Raw genomic sequence first — 21,825 nt, 5'->3', positions numbered from 1 at the left:
CACGACGAGGAATGGTCCGGTTAGGGCATGGCTCGTCAACCGTCAGACCCGGCTAGTCTTCCGGGACGTGTTGTGCCGGTCCATGTGCTAGAGGCTCAGCTCATGTGTAACACCCTAATTTTTTTTAATTTTAAAAAATAGTAATAAATATTCTTTCTTTAGATTTAGGGTGTTATTTCTTCACCTTAAAACCCTAGGTGGAAATTTACTTTCTAAATCAAATAATTAAATTAGGTTAATATTTATTTTATCTGTTTCACTCATGCTGGTGTAGTAGCATTAGGGTGTTTTGTGTGAAAATTAAGTTTTGGAAACAACGAGGCGCACCATTTAGAATTTGGGAAAAGCCAAAAATTGATTTCATAAAAGAAAAATCTTCTTTACCCTTCAGGCCAAAATCCCTCCATTTCCCTTTTCTTTTTCCTTTTTCTCTCCCGAGTTGAGCCCATTTCTCCCCCGCCATCCGTTTGAGCCACGCGTGCCTCAGCCTAGCTCCACTCGCTCTGCCCGAAGATGCTTGAGCATCTTCCGCTTTCCTCCGCTGCTGGCGCCCGTGCCACACCTTCATCTCCTCGAGTCGCGCTAGCCGTCTCCGCTTCAAACTCGCTCCGTCGCCGCCTCTCTGATTTGAACCCCAACCAAAGAAACGAACTTGATATCCATGCATTTTTTTCTATGCATTTTTTTCCACCCCTATATAAAGCCACACCCTTCTCCCACACCCTTCTCTGCTTTCCCCTAAAATCGAGCGATGTTTCAATCTAAACCGTGCCACTGTCACCATTATTGGCGTTGTACCCGAGCTCACCGCCTGCCACTCATGTCGCCTCCCTGCTGCATCTGAGTGTAGCTCCGACACCGCGTGCTCACGAGGAGTCGATCCCTCTGCCTCTCATCGACTCTCCATGTGAGATAATTTAATGGAAAATTGGTTTGAATGATGAAATTGGCAGAGCAAGGTGATTTAGCATAATGACATTAGGATAATGCTCATGAGTTGCTAAGATATTATTTAGATATGCTTCAATAGCATAGATTGTTTGATGCGCTATCAGTAGTTGGGATTGCTTATGTTAGCGTGTTAGTTTTGCTTGAAGTTTGCGTGGTGTTGTGTGAACGGATCTTGAGTCAAGTCGGAAAGGACTTGTGCTCATACTTATTTGTTGATTCATGTGCAAGTGTTGTTCAAAGGCAAATGTGGTCGATGATGGATCGGTGAACTAAGCTTAGGGAGGAACTGAGGTTTGATGACTAGGTTCAGGAGTAACTAAGGTCGTAGTGATCAAGGATGTCATACGAGATGTTCAGGCTAGAGAACAGTGTACGTGAAGATAAGATTATATGTGTGCGACTAGGTGCGTTGCGGAGAAGAGCAGACATACACAAGGTCGTGGGCAACCAGATTATGTGTTCGGATGATGGAGTCATTCAAGTACATAGCAAGGTCAGGCTGCGGTCTGATTAGTAAAAGAGTCCAGTTCTATAAGGAATCAAGTGCTAGTCTGAGTTAGACTCGAGCATGAATTGGATTCGGTTATGGGTGGATGTGTTTTGGTATGGTTTGTGTACAGGTAGGATATGACCAGGTTGTTTCCAAACCAAGGTCGGTTTGGGAGGCTATATATTGAGAGGGTTTTGGTCAGTGCGATGTGTGTTAGTGCTAAGAACGAGATCAGATTTAGACATTTGATCTAGAGAGTATATCTATCTAGGTTTTGGGTCTAGGTTTTGGGATTTCATTAAATCCTTATTAGATGCTTTGGAGAGGCATCTTGTAAACTCATATATGCAATGAAAATCAAGTTTCATAATTTGATGATTTGTTGATTCAAAATTATCTCTATGTTCTATATTCTGCGTACTTGGTTTTAGTTTTTGATTAATTTTATGTTTCTATCAAGTTTTATCTTGGTTTAATTCATCCAAAACCTTCTTAGAATATTTAATTTTTTGATCTGTGAAAATTTTGAGTGGATTTGGTTTGTTCTCGAGTAGCTTTTTGATCAACTCAACTAGGTTTTTTGTTCTAGTCGACTCTGATTGACACAGTCAGCTTCAACTAGGTATAATTTTTGATCCACATATCCGATTGACTCAATTCTTATTTGGTTAGTTTCGTGTTTCAATCTAGTTTCAGCTATCCAAATTTAAGAGCAATCGGACATGCAGATCTTTCTCTATATTATTTTTACTAGAGCATGAATAATCTGTTTCGAGTGAATACCGAGTTTAAATCAATTTTTGATTTGGTTGAATTAATCTTCTCCCTGTCTTTGAGTGTACCCCTTTGCAACTAACCTGGCTTTGAACTTGTCTATAGTTCCATCAGGTTTCAATTTCTTTTTAAAACTTCACTTGCTGCCTATAGCTTTGGAACCTTGAGGCAAGTGTGTGATTTTCCAAGTGCCATTGGAGAGGATAGAATCCATATCACTTTGTACAACTTCCTTCCAGTATGCAGCTTTAGAAGATGCAAAAGCTTCTGATAGAGTATTGGGCACATCATCAATGAGATATATGATAAAATTTTGAATGTTTTTTCAGTTTGTGATCTCTTGCTCCTCCTTAAAACAAGGGAATCATATGACGAAATGCTAATTCTAGGTTCAATAGAAATAGGTACAGAACTAGAAGAGCTTACCTTCAGCGGAAACATGTCTTTGAAAAAAGGTTGCATCACGAGATTCCATCATCATATTTTCACGAACTTCTGCAATTTCAGATTTAACTACCAGAAAATGATAAGTTGGACTATTCTGGGCATATCCTAAGAATACACAATCAACGGTCTTAGGTCCAAGCTTCCTCTTCTTGACTACATGTATATTTACCTTAGCAAGGCACCCTTGCACTTTCAGAAAATTCAGATTTGGTTTTCAACCTTTCCAAAGTTCATATGGAGTAACTTCTATTCCTTTTACAGGAACACGATTCATCACGTAGCATGTTGTGTACAGCGCTTCACCCCACATATTATTTGGAAGACCATAATTGCTAAGCATTGCATTCACTAAATCAGTGAGAGGACGATTCTTTCGTTCAGCTACCCCGTTTAATTGGGGTGAATGCGGAGGAGTGGTCTCATGGATAATTCCATATTCCTTATAAAATTCAGCAAATTCATTTGATAAGTATTCTCCTCCTCTGTTAGACCTCAAAATTTTAATTTTTAGATCAAGTTGATTTTCAGCTTCTTCTTTGAAGATTTTAAAATGCTCAAAAGCTTCATCTTTAGATCTCAAGAGATAAACACAACAGTATTTAGAGCAATCATTAATAAAGGTAATAAAGTATTGTCTACCTCCTCTAGTCAAAATTCCATTCATCTCACAAATATCAGAGTGCACCAGTTCAAGCATAGAGATGTCTCTATCAACAGATTTAAAGGGTTTATGTAGATGTTTAGCTTGCACACAAATGTCACATTTTACACCTCATGTATCATGCTTAGGAATTAAATCTAGTGACATTGATATAAACTTGAAATTAACATGACATAGATGATTATGCCACAGAAAATTATCACAAGATGAATATTGATACGAAACAGAGAAAGCTTTATTACTAAGACTTGAATAAGGAATCAACAAGGATAATCTAAATAGACCGTGATCTAGATAGCCTTTCCCAACAAAAGAACCTCTAAGAGTTATTACAACTTTATTACTTTCAAAGACAAACTTATGGCTTGACTTTATTAACAAACTTTCACTAATTAGATTTGCTTTTGTTGCTGGTACGTAGAGCACATTATGTAGAGTCAGAATATTTCTTGAAGAAAGCTTCAGATCCACTCTACCACTACCCAGCACCTGGGACTTGCTCTCAAGACCAGTCACAGAATGACCTCCTTGTTGTTCCTGAAAAGTGGAGAATAAAGATCAATCAGAACACACATGAATAGATGCTCCAGCATCAACCCACCAATCTGCAGATTGACACTTCTCAAAACTTTGAGAGAGATGTTCGAAATGCACCTTACAACCTCAGCTTCATCAATCACCATATTGACTTTGACATCGATCTGATCTTCAGGTTTGTCTTTTTGGACCTTCTCATTTATTTTCTTGTAACAACAATTCCCAGTAAAGTGGCCAGGCTTGCCGCACTCAAAGAAACTATTTATACCTTTGCTATTTCTTTTGCTATTGCCTTTGTCGATCTTTCCTCTTGGCTTAAAGCAACTGCTGTATTCTTTTGGGTTCTTCTTGTTCCTTCTCTGATGAGTATCAATGAGATTCACTCTAGAGTTATCATCTTCATTAACCAATGGAACATCCTTTGCACGTGCTTTCTGTTCAACATGGAGGGAAGAAACCATGTCATCCATAGTCATTTCCTCTCTACAATGTTTAAGAGCAGTAGCAAAATTCCTCAACAAGGGTGGGAGCTTTGCAATCACCATTCCCATCTGATACTTGCCAGGGAGAGTAATCTTGATGTGGTTGAGCTCCCCCACTAGATCTGAAGTTCGTGGGTTTGCTCCACCACAGACCTTCCATTGGTCATCAACAAGAAAATCTTATCTCTAAGCCAGAAATCAAACAACCAAAAGGTTAATTCGATGACGTAAAAATCTACAAAGGTAGAGGCTTTATCTTCCACGTAAAGCTCAAACCAAATCAAACATAACAAAGAACCGAAGTCAGAGATAAAGCAAAGTTCAGAGATATCCTAACTGAACAAAACAGAGAAAACTAAGAACAAAGAAATTATCAAAAGAGATAAAACTGAACATATATGAAGCATCGTTTGTAACTTCCATTTAGAAATAAGCACCAGGAAACCACTTGAACTTCAGCAGTTGGTACTTGGTGTTAAGTCATACCCCTCTGGTCATAAATACATATAGTTTTAGATAAGACATAGTCTCTAATGCATATCTTTGATCACTATTTTTTTTATTAGAATATATTTATAAATTAATTAAATTGATGATATTATGAAAGCATTTTTCAAGACATTTACACACATAATTTTAAGATTCCCAAACTAAATATTTTTAAAGCTATTGTTAATAAAAAATTTAAAATTTAATTAAATATTTTTTAAACAACATATATTTTTAATAGGAGGAGCAGAGAGCATATGCTTAATTTCCAGCTGGTTCAACGCAACAACCAGGGAAAAATTCTTACGTGCCTCCACATTCTCACACTGTAACACCCGCTTGCTGCCGGGTGGCCCCCGCACGCCGCCCACTGACTACTTACCCCTCCAGCTGCGCGAAAATTGGGCCCGCCCCGCCCGCCTCGTCGGCTCCACCTCGCTCGCTCGGTCGGGGACTCCTCCTTCCCTTCGCCGCGCGCGCACGCACGCACGCATCAATTCTCCCGGCTTCACAGCCCACCTGCTCCGCTGCGTCGTCTCCTTCCCCGCGCACCGCACACGCAGCAGCCCACCATCTCATCTCACGCTCGAGTCGCCTCCAGCGCGGCAGGCCGACCTGCCCCTTCTATTATTATTTCTGCATTTCCGCCTCCCCCAGCCTCCGCTTTCCCGATCCAGCCGAGCACCGCAATCGCAGGGCAACGGAAGCGATTAAAAAAGGTAGCCTCCCCTCCGCAACCTAAAGGTAAAAACAAACAACCACCGCATCGCGGCAGGCATCGCCAGCCACCGAGCGGAGGGGGGTGAGGGGGGAAGGGAAGGCAGCAAAAGTTCGATAAAAAGGAGAGGAGAAGACGAGGCGTGCCGTCCGACCCCAAGCAACTTCCTCCCCCCACCTCCCTCCTCCTCTTCCTCCCATGCCCGCATCGAGATCTTAGCGGGAGAGCGAGAGGTGAGGCGACGCGGGCCCCCCGATCCCTCCTCGTCGCTGCTGCCGCCGCCGACCGACCGACCGGTAAGTGCTCCGATCCGACCGCTGCGTGTTGTGGGCTGCTCGCCGCGCCGATCGGTGCCGGATCGCGCCGGGGGCGGCCGGATCTGGTACGGATCTCTCGGCGGGCGCGTAATTCCGTGGCCCTGTGAGGGAGTGTTGGCGTTTTGTGTGTGGGCGCGGCCCGATCGCGGCGTTGCTTTCAGCTCGGATCTAGCTGATGCCCCGCGAGCGCAAGCGTTTTTGTGGTGAACGTTGTGGATAAGTCGGGGTTTTGTCTGCATTTGGCGTGGCTGGCTGGTATGAAATTGGGCCTGCGTTGTGGATTGCAGGGGGAGGAGGGGAGGGGAGGACGAGATGGAGGCGGACTCCGGGAAGCTCTTCGTCGGTGGCATCTCCTGGGAGACGGATGAGGAGCGCCTCCGCGAGTACTTCGGCCGCTTCGGGGAGGTCACCGAGGCCGTCATCATGCGGGACCGAAACACCGGCCGCGCCCGCGGGTTTGGCTTCGTCGTATTCTCCGACTCCGGGGTCGCGGAGCGTGTCACCATGGACAAACACATGATCGACGGCCGCATGGTACTTACGTTATGCTCTCGCCTTCTTCTCAGCTAACGCATTAACGTGCATTTTGGTGAGAATTCTGTTGTGAAGCTGTTTCTCACTGTACGTGCTGAATTGCCCATTTGTGATTCAGGTGGAAGCGAAGAAAGCCGTTCCCAGGGACGACCAGAGTATTGCGAGCAAGAACAATGGCAGCAGCATAGGTTCACCCGGACCAGGACGTACTAGAAAGATCTTTGTTGGAGGTCTGGCTTCTAATGTTACCGAGGTCGAGTTCAGAAGGTATTTTGAGCAATTCGGTGTGATAACCGATGTGGTGGTGATGTACGACCACAACACGCAGAGGCCTAGGGGCTTCGGCTTCATCACCTATGATTCAGAAGACGCAGTGGATAAGGCTCTTCATAAGAACTTCCATGAGCTGAATGGTAAAATGGTTGAGGTCAAGAGGGCTGTTCCAAAGGAGCAGTCTCCTGGACCTGTTGCACGTTCACCTGCTGGAGGACAGAACTATGCTATGAACAGGGTTCATAGCTTCCTGAATGGATTCAACCAGGGTTACAACCCGAACCCCATAGGAGGTTATGGCATGAGGGTGGATGGAAGGTTTGGTCTTCTTACTGGTGCACGAAATGGGTTCTCTTCATTTGGTCCAGGCTATGGAATGGGCATGAATATTGAAGGTGGGATGAGTGGAAATTTTGGTGCAAGCTCTGGTTTCATCAATAGCTCCAATGGGCGGCAAATAGGTTCTTACTACAATGGTAGTTCAAACAGATTAGGTAGTCCTATAGGGTATGTTGGCCTTAATGATGATTCAGGATCGGTATTGAGTTCAATGGCTAGAAATGTTTGGGGTGATGGAAGTCTAAACTACACAGGTAGCCCTACAAACACGAATTCTTTTGCTCCACCTGGAGGTAGTGGCGGCATTCCTGGTGACAGTATTAGTTGGGGAGGCCTTACTTCTGCTCATGGGATGGGCAACATTTCAAGCCTTGGGCCGGGAAACCTTGGCCGTGGAACTGGAGATAATAACTTTGGTTTGCCTTCTGGCAGCTATGGGAGGAGCAATTCAACTGGTACCATTGGCGAGCCATTTTCTGCATCAGCCAATGCATATGAGTTGAACAACCCAGGTGCATATGGCAGCAGCTCTATTTATGGTGACTCAACCTGGAGGTTCTCGTCATCTGAGATTGACATGCCTCCTTTTGGTCATGATCTTGGAAATGTTGATGCAGATATCAAATCAGAAATATCAGCAGGTTATATGGGCAACTATACTGTTAATAATAATCAGACAAGCAGAGGTCAGTTGCTATCTCAACATTTTGCTATGATCTACACATAGTTTTTCCTTTCATTAAAAAAAGAAATATACTGCGTAAATAAGTTAGTTATTTCAGGGTTCAGTTCCCTTTACCCAGTTTAGGAAAACAATGTACCTAGTCATTCTGAAAAAGAAAGTTCCATGCCATTTGCTTAAGCTGATTGACATAATAGCATAAGCAATAGGCCTTTCTTGTAAGACTTTTTAAATTCCATAAGCAATGCAACTATTAGTTTGTGTTAATCAAAGCTTGTGTTTCGTCACCCATGATTACAAGTTATGTCAACTACTCGATTATCACTCTCTATACTCTATAATCGCTACCAAATATAAGCAATAAATCATGTAGTTTTGGATTATTAGAACATATCCTATTTCCTATAACCTGGTTTTGTGTGACCATGAAAGGCTGACAACTCATATTCAAAGCTAAGATTTTATCCTGTAGCACAGTGGATTAGTCACTCAACTGTATGCACATTCAAATATGATTAGTTGATTGTAGTCACATGCTGTAGTTTTCTCGATATGATAGGATGCAAATTCTTTGAGCTTTCTCTTTCTTGATTAGTTGAATAAGAACTTACATATAGATGACTGATAGAAGTAGGACATATATCGTATTATATTGCGGGAGTCGCAGGTCACCTAGCCCTCTTATTTAGCATTGAGTTGTGTGCACTGCTTGTGCAGTTCAAATGTACTAGAAGCACTATCAACTTGCAGAAACTTCTAGAGCTGTGAATGATGATGAATACCACATTGGCATTTCCCTCCTACAGATGTGGGGTTTGCCTCAATACAGTTCTTGTGTCTTGCGATTTCAGAGAAAACTGTGCCAAGTAAATCAAGGAAGCGATTTATGCATAATGTTTTTCAACAATCTGGTTTGTTTGTAATCAACGATGTTTGACATACAGTTTGGAGAATTTTCGTGATAAGCTCTTTTCTGCCTAACCACAGCATCGCAAATGCCAATATTTATTTGTGACAAACAGTTTGGAACTTCAGATGTGTTCGATATAATTGTTTACCATTACTCCTGGATTGCATGAGATATAGTTGAATATCAATCAAAACCACAACATCATCATGCTAATAATTTTCTTGCACTTGTAAATTATTACCGTTATTAGTTTAAATAAGCTGTAGGAACCAACCAGATAACAGTCAGATCGATCAATAGCTGAGCTTTGGTGGATCCTTACTGATTCTCATTAGTTTATACTGATTCTGGCAAAGTTACATAGGTATCCAAGCTGAATATGTATATTTTCGGACAACTATCTATCCCTATCAAAAATATGAAAGGGCCGATTAAAAAACAGACCACTAGGCCATAAGACAACGTGCCAACCGTTATGCTTCTTGTTCTTCTAATTTTGTGGACAGCTCCTCTTCTTTTCTGTTTGTTATTTTTTCACATGAGGCAAGCAAGGGGAAACATGTTAGATTTACTTGAGTATATCTCAAGATCCTTTCTTATCTTTTGGATTTGAATTAGACACCTTAATTACGTCCAGTGGTCTGCTGGATGTTTTTTCCCATGTTTGTGAGATATAATTAAGGTTCACTATCTGAGGGTAGGATTATTGTGAGATTTGCTAGCATATTTATCGTTTTGCTTAGCAGCCGTAAAACACCCCTATCCAGTTATTATTATATAACAGAGGTGATTTATTTCTCTATTTTGCATCTTCAAGATGCAGATATTTAGTGCAAGAAGCATCCATTTTTTGACATTTCAAAGGTTACAAATATTGATGGAAAAATAATGTTTAGACAAGTTGGTGTTGCTATTGCTAACCTATGCATTGAAGCTACAGCACAATTTTGGATCATTTGTCTTGAGAAACTTCCACGAAATTCTGATAGCATCTTCATTTCCTATAGTTACTTGATTGATTAAAGTTTTTGACAGTTTGCTTTGTGGTCCCATGTGTTTAACATTCTGACAACAGGTTGATCCTGTTTATAAAATAATAATCTAATATATAAAGTTTGGTAGAAATTCCAAATGTCTTGCATTCACCAAAAAAGAATCAATTAAAATTACTAAAGAACCAATCAATCCATGTCTGAGATACATGCTTCCCTCTTATTCTTGAAACATATAGTGAGGACAGCTATAAATTTTTATCTGACTATGATTTGTTGAATCCTTTTGCAGGTATCACTTCCTAGGGAGAATATTATTATATTCTTATATAACTTGGGATAGGTGAAACACCCACTATATCAGGCTTTCAGGTGCATGACTGTGAATTGGTGATGTCAGATTAATATAGGTTAGTTGCTTGTTTCTAGGTAACCAGAAGTGTGGTTTACGAACACCAAAATGCTAGAGGAGCAGATACAAACATTTTGTGAAGCTTTCAGATTTTAGTTTAATTTCTACGTGTATTAGATCTCTGGTTTTTGAATGAGATGTGCAGTGTTGATTGCGGCACATACTTAGAAGTGTTCCAACATAAGCTGGAATTCTGTCATACGGACAAACTTGTATACCAAATGAATGCTGTATTATCTTGCCCATTTATGGCTACATTAGCTCGCTTGTTTTCATTCTCCATTTGACCATTCCATTTGTATACTAGAGATTTGCTTGGCTTACCATGAAACTATTGGGGTGCCATCTTGATCCCCACTAATAAAGCCACCAAAAGTACATACATGTAATGTTCTCCTTGTTTTTGCCTTATGTATACTTTTGTTTTTTTTGGCAGATTTTTGGACCTGATTATGCATATTTACACATTAGTATCTTTTTTCCATGCTCTTTTGTGAAGTTCAAGGCTGAGTTGAATGTAGTTTTTCATAGTTTTGGAGTCCCATGTGAATGTGGACGAATGCTCTTTTTAAGTAGTTAATGGACAATATCTATATGTAGTTGCTCTGAAAAATAGCAGTTTGTAGATTTCAATCTACATATCCTGTTTTGCTTCCTGAGCACGACCTTCACTAAAGATTTTACATCATGACTTCCCTGCACGTGTTATTTAACCCACCTTACCCAATTGTTTTCTCATTCTCAATTTGCCTTCACAACCATTTGGGAAGGAGTTTCGGTAGGAACATTGGCTCAATTATACTGTTTCTGCCAACATAAATTCCTGGGTTTTAAGCGCTTTCGTATTTTCAATAGTTTAGAAGCTTACGTTGAGTTCACTGCAAAGGTGTACTCCTGATTTGCAATTTTGGACTAGTTTCAGTAATCAACACAATGTGATTCCTCAGTTTACATGCCTTAGTTAAGAAGCGCAGTTTCTGCTCCCATGTTTCTGAAGTTAGAAAAATGGACATCATCTTGTGTTCTCCTAGAGGCATTCTTACGTTCGGTGTTGAAAATTCAAGCTTTAAGTGTTTTTTCTTTCCGTCTGACACAAGCGAAGTGTTGAGTCCGTGAGACTGTTTTGCATGCCAAAGTGGCAAGCCATAGCTTTTGTGTACACAAATTGGTCGCCATACTTGTAGCAAACTTTGCCAAAGATTGAGTTCATGTCATACACAGTAGGCGTCTAAGAAAGTGTGGCGAGCTTGCCATAACTATATCCGTGAACAAAATGCTAGACACAGATTGCCAAACTTGATTAACTTCGATGTAGCAAAGTTTAACGGCCAACCAAACTTACCCTATTTTTTTTATAAAAAAACTGTCATCATTCCTACACATAGGGCTGGAATAAAAATTCAAAGCTCACGAGTTAGCTTAGCTCGTGTCTAGATCGGCTTGGCTCGTTTCAAAAGCTAACGAGCCGAGTTAGAGTTTTAGCTCGTTTAGCTAACAAGCCGATAATGAGCCAATTCACGAGTCGATAACGAGCCAATTCGCGAGCCAAATGAGCTAGGACCATCGTCTATATCATATCACTCCTTTTTTACTGTAGTCATCAGTTTGCTCATTGATCATTTTTATCTTCGATGGAGAGGCTCCTTGTCAGGCTCCTTGGCTTTCTATTGGTCAGCTCCTTGTTACGATGTAGCTATTATCTTTTTTCTTCTCTCATCCATCATTCCTTCAGGCTTTACATATATAGACGGATGTGTAGAGAATGTTGTTTCATATATTTTTCTGATGAATGTTTTGTTCCAGTAGCAGAACATATATAGGTGGATCTGTCTGCTGCTATGCTGCATGTGGGTTTGAAAAACTTTAAGAAGAGATTCAGAGCAATTATACCTCAGATTAAACCATGCAAAGAAGTATTATACTTGTAGATATCATTACTATTATTATATGATTTTATTGCTGTATTTTTTAGTGGATGTTTATATTCTTTTTATCCTAGTAACGAGTTGTTCCCTTAAAAAAATATAGCAAGCCGAGCCGAGCTGGCTTTTCTGCTCGTTATATTAAACGAGCCCAACGAGCCAAGCCCAAACGAGCCGAGCTGGCTCGTTATCTAGCCCTACCTACACTGGAGAGAGCAAGTACAACAAACATGTCAAGAAGCAGCATAACCAAGAATGGCAAAACTTGCTTCGTTTAAATATGGCAAAGTTTAGCAACCACCTGTAATGAAAATGGTCTTATTAGGTCATCCGATTTTGGTGATTAATGACAGTATAGTCATTGGGACTAATATATTTATCAAGAATATATGTTAGTAGGTCTCATGGATACAATATATGAACAAGCTACCGATGTTGAGACAACGTTTGATTGAATTGGAGAAGTCCTAGAGAAATTTTTCTCACCGGATAGTCGAGTGCAAAAGAATTTGTGCTCACTGGAGCATTTTAATATTCTGTGCAGGAGTAAATTAACCTCACCGGATAGTCTGTGAAAGTGCATTTCGTTCTTATATGTGGTTTTAGTAATTAATGACAATACCTATATACTAACAATTGCATCTAGTCCTTATGTGTGGTTTTGGTAAATAATAACAATACCTATGGACTAACAATGTTGTTGAAGAATTGTTAGTAGGTTATTTCATAGGTGATGCATAGAAGAGAGATATGAATCAAGATGAATGAGCTCTAGGTGATGCTCGGAAGGAGAGGCTTAAAGAAGATTGATAATAAATATTAAAGCTAAGTCACTTGTGGAGACTAAGTGACTAAAGATTTCTGAAGAAGGCATGAGCTGAATTAAGATATTCTATATGCCAAAAGTGAAGAACAAGATTAGACTCCATATATGATAAAGTGAATTTATTGAAGATGTCGCATACAAGATAGTTTTATATGGCAAGATGGTGAAGGGCAAGCAAGACTGGGCTACGATGGACCATCCGGTGATGAAGGGCAAACAAATAGCTTGTTGCCGAAGGACCAAAGCAGTGGTGAAGAGTGAGAGAAGGATTTGTGCCAATATCGTGCGAGGTCATGAGAACCTATAGGTGATTTGCATAAATCACATGAAGAATAAAGAAGAGATGGAGTGAATATGATATAGAAGTTGGCAACCCTCAAGGTTTGAAAGAAAGAAGCGGTACTTGAAGATATTCAAAGGCTCAAATTGGTTCAAATGAGTTTTATATTTAAATTTGAGTATAGGTATGCTGCACTATTAATAGGGATGTAACATAGAACTATTTGTCGTATCTCAGTGCTCAAGAGTTTCTAATTAAGCCTAAGTGAGAGTTCACTTTAGGAATTTGGTGCAGAAAGTGTGGAAGGGTCTGAATTGGGTTTCGGAGTATTTCTAGTTTGATCTAATATATTTGGATTATGAATTCAGTTGGGATGTGTAGCCCTCGGAATAAGCTTTCCGTAGAGTCTAAAATCGTCGAAATTGAACTTCGGGATCAAAAGTTATCACTATTTTCAGAGGGTCAGTTGTGCTGAACTCGGACACTCTAGGCTGACCCAGATACTCCGGGTTGCCCGGAGTCTTCGGGTCAACCCGGAGTATCCAGGTGAAACACTTAGACCCTAATAGACCACCCAATTCAGAGCTAAACCCAGAGACTCAAGGTTCTGATAGTTGTCCGAACTCTCCGAGTTGTACTCCGGCCAAGGCTCTCGGTTATGCTTTCTAGTGCAACTCAGAGACTTCGGATTGACCCGGATACTTCGGGTCAATACAAAATGATATGTAACGACTAGTTTTTGAGAGGAAGGGTATAAATAACCCCTCACCCGACCCTTGTTTGTAGCTACTTGGACACGAAAGAAAAACCTTCTAGAGCCAAAAGGATTCCCTCCCACTCCAATCTAGTGTGTGATTTGAGAAAAAAAAAGTGAGTTAGGTTGAGAGATTGAAATATTGAGTGCAAGTGAGCTAAATCCTATCTTAAACACTCGAGTTCATTGCCAAGAAGTTCATCATCACATTTGTTACTCTTGGAGCTTTGAGCTCCTAGGCGGCTAGGCGTCGCCGACGAGCATCCAAGGTTGTGGTGTGTCGCAGGAAGTTTGTGAAGGCTTCGATTTCGCCTTCGGAAGGGAAGCAATCAAGAGTGAAAACTCAATCTCAAGTATGATCGAGCTTGGAGACGAAAAGAATTGAAAGAGACCCGGCTCAAATGTGACTGAGCCCCTCAACGGAGACGTAGGAACCTCTAGAGGAGGTGTCCGAACTTCAGAAAATTAATCTCGTGTCTCCTCTCTTGTTTCCTTGTTCTTGAATTATTGCTCAATATTTATGCATATTGCTCGATCTACTTGCTCGTGTGAAATTGATTGTAGGTTCTCCATGGATCTACATAGAATCATCATTTGGAACACACGACTTCATTCGGTTTGAGCTAGAACTCCTTAGGTATCCTTTAACTTCAGTTTCGAGTTCATTCTATACTGAACCAGGAGGTTTTGGATTTAACCTAGAAACTCCGGATACTGTATAATCATATCAGAATCCGGAGTATCTGGGTCAACCCGGAGCCTCTGGTGAACAGTATTTTTAGGATTTTCAAATAGCATTTTCTTGCATATTTTTTTGCTAGTTTTGAATAATCTTTGTTACCCTATGATTGTAAATTTCACACTTATTTAGGGTGATTGTGCACTAGTTGAGTCTAGCATATTTAGGATTTTTACTTGTGAAAAATCCATTAGTTTATTTTCCACTACAAGTATAGGCCAAGGATAAAAGGCGACGATTTTTTGTAAAAACGCATATCCCCACTCTAGGCAACATCATTGTCCTTTCAATGGTATAAGAGCTAAGTCTCTCTTTTTAGAGCTTTACTGCCTAGAGAGTAAAGATATCGACTAGTGGATTAGCGCACATAGAGCCACTCCTATTAGATAATTCTAATTACTTTGAGTGGAGTACTCGCATACTTAATATCTTTGGGGTCATAGGCCATCAAATAGAGCGAGTTGTAGATGTGAGTATTTCTCCTTCTAATGATAAACTCTTATCAGTTAAAGAGGAAGAGAAATGCGTACATCTCAATGCTCAAGCGACTAATACTTTATTTAATGCTTTAAGTATAGATGTGGTTGAATCCATCTTGCCGCTTGAAGACACTTATCTCATTTGGACTACTCTTAAAGAAAGATATGGCAAGTCCAAATGTGATGAAAAAGAATTTCTTTCAGAGACATTTGTGGAATACTCTACTTCATCATCACAACATGAAAAGTATCAAATGACTTCCTCGTTTGTCCAACAAGAGGATATCTGTCGGAAGATTAACTCTTGTCGCAGGGATCCCGAGAGACCCCTTTTTAGAGATTTGGCCGGGGGGATGATCCTGAATAAGTTCGTCGGAGAAATAAATGGAAGTGGATGTAAATGCAATGGCCGGTGGTGGGGGATGATGGCCTAGTGCGAAAAAGAAGTAAATGCACCGGGATTTAGACAGGTTCGGGCCGCACGGGGGCGTAATACCCTACTCCTGTATGAATGCAATAACTGTCCCGAGGAAGTCCCTTGAGGATGTTGCTGGTTACAAGAATGTTTGTCTAACTAAGAGCTTGATGCTCCTTGTTCTTCGGTAGGGGTTGTTCCTTGCGCCTTATATGTTGTGTTGTTCTGCGTATCCTCTACTATTTTTTCCTTCTCTCACCCCCTCTCCTTTGTGCCACCGGCTCTTTTAAGCACTCGCCGGCTGCGACATGCCCCGAACGGGAAGGAGGGGGGCACAAGTTCCAAGACGCCGCGACTGGGAAAGACGTCATCATTTCTTCTGGGTGAAGCGACCGGGGGGTGGAAAATGCGTCGCACGCCCGGTCACCTATCACCATAAACGCCCTGGCAGCGGGCGCCGTGGAGAGGGCCCACTGGGTAGCCGCAGAGCAACCCGGCGTGCCCGCTCTGTCTTGTTCCTCTGCCACAGCAGGGCGGCAGACGGAACGCGATCCTTGCGATGATACGGGTGACACGGGACGGGACCTGTGCAATTAATAGCCCCACGCGCCTCTGCCAAAGCATGGCAGGAACTGACGCTGCGGCGGGAGCAGTTGGATGTGTCAGGCCACGCACGCTCATTAAATGCGGCCTCGGACCTCTGACTGGCGGACACCTCATCGGTGGGCCCCTCGGGGGCCTTTCTGGGTCGTCGGGGCACCGAGTGCTCGGGGGTACTGTTCACGTCCCCGAACACTTTCTCCCGAGAATGCCTATCCTTGTCCTCGGGGGTACTGTTCACCTCCCCGATCACTCTTATACGAACCTTCGGGGAACCGAGTGCTCGGGGGCTGCCACGTGCAGCCCCGAGCACTCTCTCCCGAGCATTCTTTGCGTGAAACCTCGGGGAACCGAGTGTTCGGGGGCTACTGCCCACAGCCCCGGGCACTCTCTCCAGAACTTTAGCTCTTCTGATCATCGGGGGACTAGGGTGCTCAGGGGTGACCAGGCACCGGTCCGAGCACTTTCTTCCCGGTACTTAGACTCCGCGGATCATTGGGGAACTGGGGTGCTCGGGGACCAGTGATTGTGGCCCCGAGCACCTTCTCCCGGGACTTGAACTCTCCTCACCCCGCAGGAGGGACCTCGCGGGATGGCGCCATGTGGCGGATGGCTGGCTTGGCCTCGGGACTCAGGGACCCCCGGTTCTTGATACACCGACAATATCACTTTATCATCCACCTCACCAATTGATATATCCGAGCAAGGTAATAATATGGTGAGTGTGATTAGTAAGTATTCAATCCCTCCTTTGGACTTTAACAACACTTATGATGAAATTTCTAATCTACTTGTGTTGTTAACTCTTGTATATTATCTAAGTGCAAAAATGGCTATTCATCATGATGATATGGTTACTTGTTTTCGTAGCGATGCATCTATTTCCACTAGTACTTGTGAGGCTAATTTTTTTGAAGAAAATAGAAGTCTATGAGAGACAAAGCCTAGGTGGAGAAGCATCCACCTCTCTAAGATGCATCTCCTCATTCCGACACCCATATGAGCCTTATGGCTAAAGGTAAAAAGAAACCAGTAAGTGAGGATGGTAGTGATAGTGCTATTGACGAACTTGAGTTTGATCATTTGAGCAAAAAGGTTATGTCTAAAATGATAAAGCTCATGATGGCCATGTAAGGCTTAGAAGATAGTCTTGAGAGGCACGAGGAATTCCTCATCAAGAAAATTGAGGAACTTAAAGATTTAAATGTTAAATATGAAGAACTTTAAGAATCTCATAATTCTTTATCTAATATTTATGGAGATCTTAAAGTTAAGCATATTTCTTTGCTTGATAAATTAAATATTATGCCTCTAGTGGATTTAGAAAAATCATATCATAAATGCAATATTTTTATCTAAGGACAAATCCACTATTTCTTCTGTTGATGATGTCTGTATTACTAACTCTATTTCTCATATAGCATCCTTGGAGAAGGAAAATGTTAAGCTAAGGGCTCAAATTGAAAATCTAACTAGCAAGTATGTGAAACTACAAGACAATCATGATGAACTTTTGTGCATTTATGAAAATCTTGTAGCTTCTCATACCATACTAGAAATAGCTTATGAGGTAATGATCACAACGGTAAAATACTATAAACCTCATATAGATAATAGCACATATTCTTTGCATAATGTAGATTTAACTGGGTAGTCATAAAGGTAGTTTTTAGGTTTATCATAAAACATATCGTGGAGTATGAGCGATTAAGATGGAATTTGTCCCTTCTTGATAACGGGAGACCTTGATAACGGGAGAGATATCTCTGGGCTCCTCGAGATAGTTGGATTGAGAAAGTTTTTGGTCATGCCAATATGATTAAAGAGTTAATCATGATGAATCCACTACTTGATTGAGTGAATGGTCGATCTATCACATGGGTGGCACGTATCTCGCCTTGAGCTTGACTGGTATCATGAGGCGAAGGGATCAGTGTATGTGTATATCAAGGTTCAGCCAATATGATCTTTTATGTATACTCAGGAGTCAACATGTTCTGCTAGGGACCGCTATTGATTTTGGTTTGGAAAGGGTTTAGAGTCGTAGCCGTTTGTACATGAACCTAACGGGTCACACACTTGATGGGTTGGAACAAAACATGCGAATTGGATTCGTTATGGGTTTTGATTGGATTGTGATCCATGAGAAGTTAGAGTCCTAAAGGGTTTTCAACATGGGAGCCCATTGGCGAGCTCTATATAAGGAGAGGTGTGGGTAAGGCGTGCTGAGGTTGAGCTACTCTGAAACTCTACCCGCAGTCTTCCACATGATCTCCCAAAACTCTAGCTGCACGTGCGGTGCTAGCACATCAGCGCTCGTTATTTCTGCCCAGTACGTGTGGATACCATAGAGGCACTGTTGCTATTGTAGCGTTGATCTTCTCGGTCGATGAGCATGACCACCTGCTTGGAGTTGGTCGAGAAGCACGACTATCTACTCGGAATTGGTTGAGGAGCGTGACCACCTGCGCGGGGCTGTTCGCGGATCTAGTTGAGAAGCTGCTTGAGGAGTTTGATGCGCACGATGTTGGATCGGTCTACGCCAACTCTTCCTTTGCTGTACTGCACGTCGAGCAGTAACGATCTATGATCTCCTACTAGCATGATTTTCTGGGTGAATGCAGTAGAAATTTTTTGTTTTAGGCTAGCGTAGCCTGCCCGTTCCCAATAGTTAATGGTGGTCACATGACATCTAATTTTGATATGATCTAAGGTGTTGCCATTGGGCTGTTACGATGTGATATTGAGGATGGATTGTCTAGAGGATCACAGCCCGATAGCATAAGTTGTTGTCCTTTGAGCATTTGGGGAGATGGGTAACCTTGCGGGGTGATCAGGCAGAAGAAGTTAACCTCCAAGCTATCTCATCAGTAGAGTTGCAGTAGATGCTTGGTTGAGGGGTGGTCGCCAGTGTGGTGCATCTGTTTCTAAACGAAACGGAGCAAGAGGAGGACAGCTGCGACTAACTATGGTTGAATTGTTGTGGGAGTTTGAACACATGTTCTCTAAACCAAAGGGGTTGCCACCTCTGAGGTCATACGACCATGCTATTCCCTTGGTTCCTGGAGCTTGGTCTACCAACCTTTGTCTGTATTGTTACAGTCCTGCCCAGAAGAATGAGATTGGGAAGCAAGTGGCCTCTATGCTTGAATAAGGAGTGATTCAGCTTGGCCAAAGCCTTTTTGCATCTCTTGTTCTTTTGGTATAGAAAAAAGACGGACAGTGGAGGTTTTGTGTGGTCTATCAGAGACTAAACGAGATTACTATCTAGAACAGGTTCCCTCTTCCGGTGATTGATGAGTTGCTAGATGAGCTTGCGGGTGCCAAGGTATTCTTAAGTCTCGACATGCTTGCTGGGTATCACCAGTTTTGGATGGTACCTGATAATGAGCACAAGACTGCTTTCCGGACGCATCACAGGCATTACGAATTTAAGGTAATGGCCTACAGGCTTACTGGCTCTCCGACCACCTTTTAGAGTAGTATGAATCATATCTTGGCTCCTTTGCTACGTAAGGGTGTGCTGGTTTTCATTAACGACATATTGATCTATATTGCTTCATTGCATACACATGTGGGTTTCATGAGTCAGGTGTTTCAATTGTTGTCTGAGCATGAGCTGAAGCTTAAACGAACTAAGTGTTTCTTTGTCAAGAGTAGCATCTCTTACTTGGGTCATATCATCAATGAGAAGGGTGTGGGGACAAATGGTAAAAACATCCAGTCTGTTGTGAATTGGCCAACACCCAAGATAGTAAATGAATTAAGGGGATTTCTTGATTTGGCAGGCTATTATCAAAAATTCGTGAAGAATTTTGGAGTAATTTGTTGCCCACTCACTAAACTTCTAAGGAAGAACACCCCATTTGAATGGTCCAAAGATAGAGTAGCAACATTTCAAGAACTGAAAAAGGCATTGGTTCCTACCCAATCTTGGCCTTGTCGGATTTTAACAAGGCGTTCACAGTGGAAACGGATGCGTCCCCATGGAATTCCTGAGTAATGAACTGGGACCAAGAAACCATAGCCTGTCAACGTATGAAAAAGAAGGTTTAGCCATTCTGATGGTTGTGGAATAGTGGAGGCAATATCTGCAGGGAAGCGAATTTGTGAGAAAGATGGACCAAAGGAACTTAGTACACCTGGATGATCAACGGTTAGCTACTGCATGGCAATAGAAAATTATGATGAGGCTATTGGGTTTACAATTTAGGTTGATCTAAAAAAAGGGTCCGACAATAGTGACGTAGATGTTTTGTCCATACAATCTGAGCCGGAAGAGCCACAATTATTTGCAGTATCCAAAGCAGTGCAATGTTGATGGATGATATTTCCAAGGGCTATCATAAGACAAGGAAGCTCAAGAGTTAGTGGCTCAGCTTAGCGTATTAGGCACGTCCGGCAAAAACTTCACTCTTCAGAATGAGCTCTTGAGGTACAAAGGTAGGATATGGGTGGGTAACAATCCTAGCCTACAAACCACCATACTTACAGCTCTGCATAGCAGTCCCATAGGAGGTCATTCAGGTTATGAAGTCACTTATGCTCAGGTCAAGAAATTATTTGCTTGGTCGGGCCTAAAAAAGGGGGGTGAAGCAGTTTGTAACAGAATGTCATGTCTGTCTTCAGACAAAGACTAACATGCACAGTACCCCGGACTTCTCCAACCCCTGCCGGTGCCGAATCAAGCCTGGCAAATGGTGTCCCTAGACTTCATTGAAGGCCTTCCAGTTTCAAAGGGTTCAACTTTGTGCTAGTGGTGGTTGACAAATTTACAACATATGCTCATTTTTTGCCCCTTCGACATCCTTTCACTGCATTGCAGGTGGCTCAAGTATACCTTGACAACGTGTATAAGTTGTATGGTCTACCCACTGAGCTGATATTAGATCGACATAAATTCTTCACCGGTGCTTTGGGGAAGGAGATGTTTAGGTTGGTAGGCACCTAACTATGCATGAGCTTGGCCTATCATCCTCAGACGGACGGCCAGACGGAGAGGGTCAATCAATGCTTGGAAGGGTATCTTCGTTGCTTCGTGCACACATGTCTGAAGAAATGGACTGATTGGTTGGCGCTTGCTGAGTTTTGGTGATATGCCCCTTATATGAGGTTAGGTGTCCCGATCTTTTGATGATAAACACTCATCGGTTTGGTGAGATGACTTTGATGATCTGGTTACACTCATACAGCAATTGAGCACCTGGGAGATCACTAAACCAACTCCTGGAGGTTACTGGCCTTGCAGTAGACACGATCAGCTTGAACACGAATTTCTTACCCCTGCAAGCAACTGAAGAACAAGCAAGAATAAAGGCAATCTAAAATTGCAAATCTAGATGAAGAGCAATGTATTGATAAATGTAGAGTTCTGCAAAGTAGTCAATCTAGTTGGTCCTAAGACACAAGTAGAAACAATGTTGTTTGGCCCTAGGCGAAAACAATGCTTAAAAAAACTCAAACTATTTTGGTCACAGCTAGCCGCTTGTGCAAGCCCCTCTAGACGCTACAAAACAAACTAGGAAACAAAATTCAACTCTAATTCTATCTGTTACAATATTGACTCATTTTGAGGTTTCCAAATCGCTCACGAGGAATCTGTTGATGGGGTTGGATCTACTGGAAAGATCACAACGTAATCTTTCCAACCTGTGGCTAAACACTTTCATTGGATTCCGTATGACAGAGATATATATATTTTGTAGCACGGTTGTTTGTTGAATTCGAGACGAATTTAGAGTCCGAGTAGGAATTACCTTGGAACCCGACTAGCTTGTTCCTAGTCGGGATTCCATCCTTCCC

At 42.0% G+C, this 21,825-nt stretch overlaps 2 protein-coding genes across 5 annotated transcripts; one reads left to right on the top strand and one right to left on the bottom strand.

The window, feature by feature from the left end:
* Window positions 1–3,639: 3,639 nt before the first annotated feature.
* Window positions 3,640–4,339, bottom strand: LOC133891950 (uncharacterized). The gene is made up of 2 exons (XM_062332671.1): window positions 3,978–4,339; window positions 3,640–3,860 (listed from the first exon to the last, which is right to left on the bottom strand). Exons 1-2 carry the CDS (start codon window positions 4,334–4,336, stop codon window positions 3,836–3,838), a joined length of 384 nt encoding a protein of 127 aa, XP_062188655.1. The 5' UTR covers window positions 4,337–4,339; the 3' UTR covers window positions 3,640–3,835.
* Window positions 4,340–5,251: 912 nt separating this feature from the next.
* Window positions 5,252–10,290, top strand: LOC133892333 (heterogeneous nuclear ribonucleoprotein 1-like). 4 transcript variants are annotated; one of them, XR_009904370.1, is made up of 5 exons: window positions 5,253–5,845; window positions 6,154–6,400; window positions 6,519–7,698; window positions 8,412–8,502; window positions 9,889–10,290. XR_009904370.1 is itself a non-coding variant. In XM_062333034.1 (4 exons), exons 2-4 carry the CDS (start codon window positions 6,179–6,181, stop codon window positions 9,900–9,902), a joined length of 1,416 nt encoding a protein of 471 aa, XP_062189018.1. In that variant the 5' UTR covers window positions 5,254–5,845; window positions 6,154–6,178; the 3' UTR covers window positions 9,903–10,290. The 4 variants fall into 4 exon arrangements, 2 of the variants coding, with proteins under 2 accessions (XP_062189017.1, XP_062189018.1); XR_009904369.1 differs by having other exon boundaries at window positions 8,412–8,507; XM_062333034.1 differs by lacking the exon at window positions 8,412–8,502 and having other exon boundaries at window positions 5,254–5,845.
* The last annotated feature ends 11,535 nt before the right edge of the window (window positions 10,291–21,825 follow it).

Source organism: Phragmites australis, chromosome 15 (assembly GCF_958298935.1).
Source record: "Phragmites australis chromosome 15, lpPhrAust1.1, whole genome shotgun sequence".
Lineage (NCBI taxonomy): Eukaryota > Viridiplantae > Streptophyta > Magnoliopsida > Poales > Poaceae > Phragmites > Phragmites australis.
This window is presented reverse-complemented; position numbering and strand designations above follow the sequence as displayed.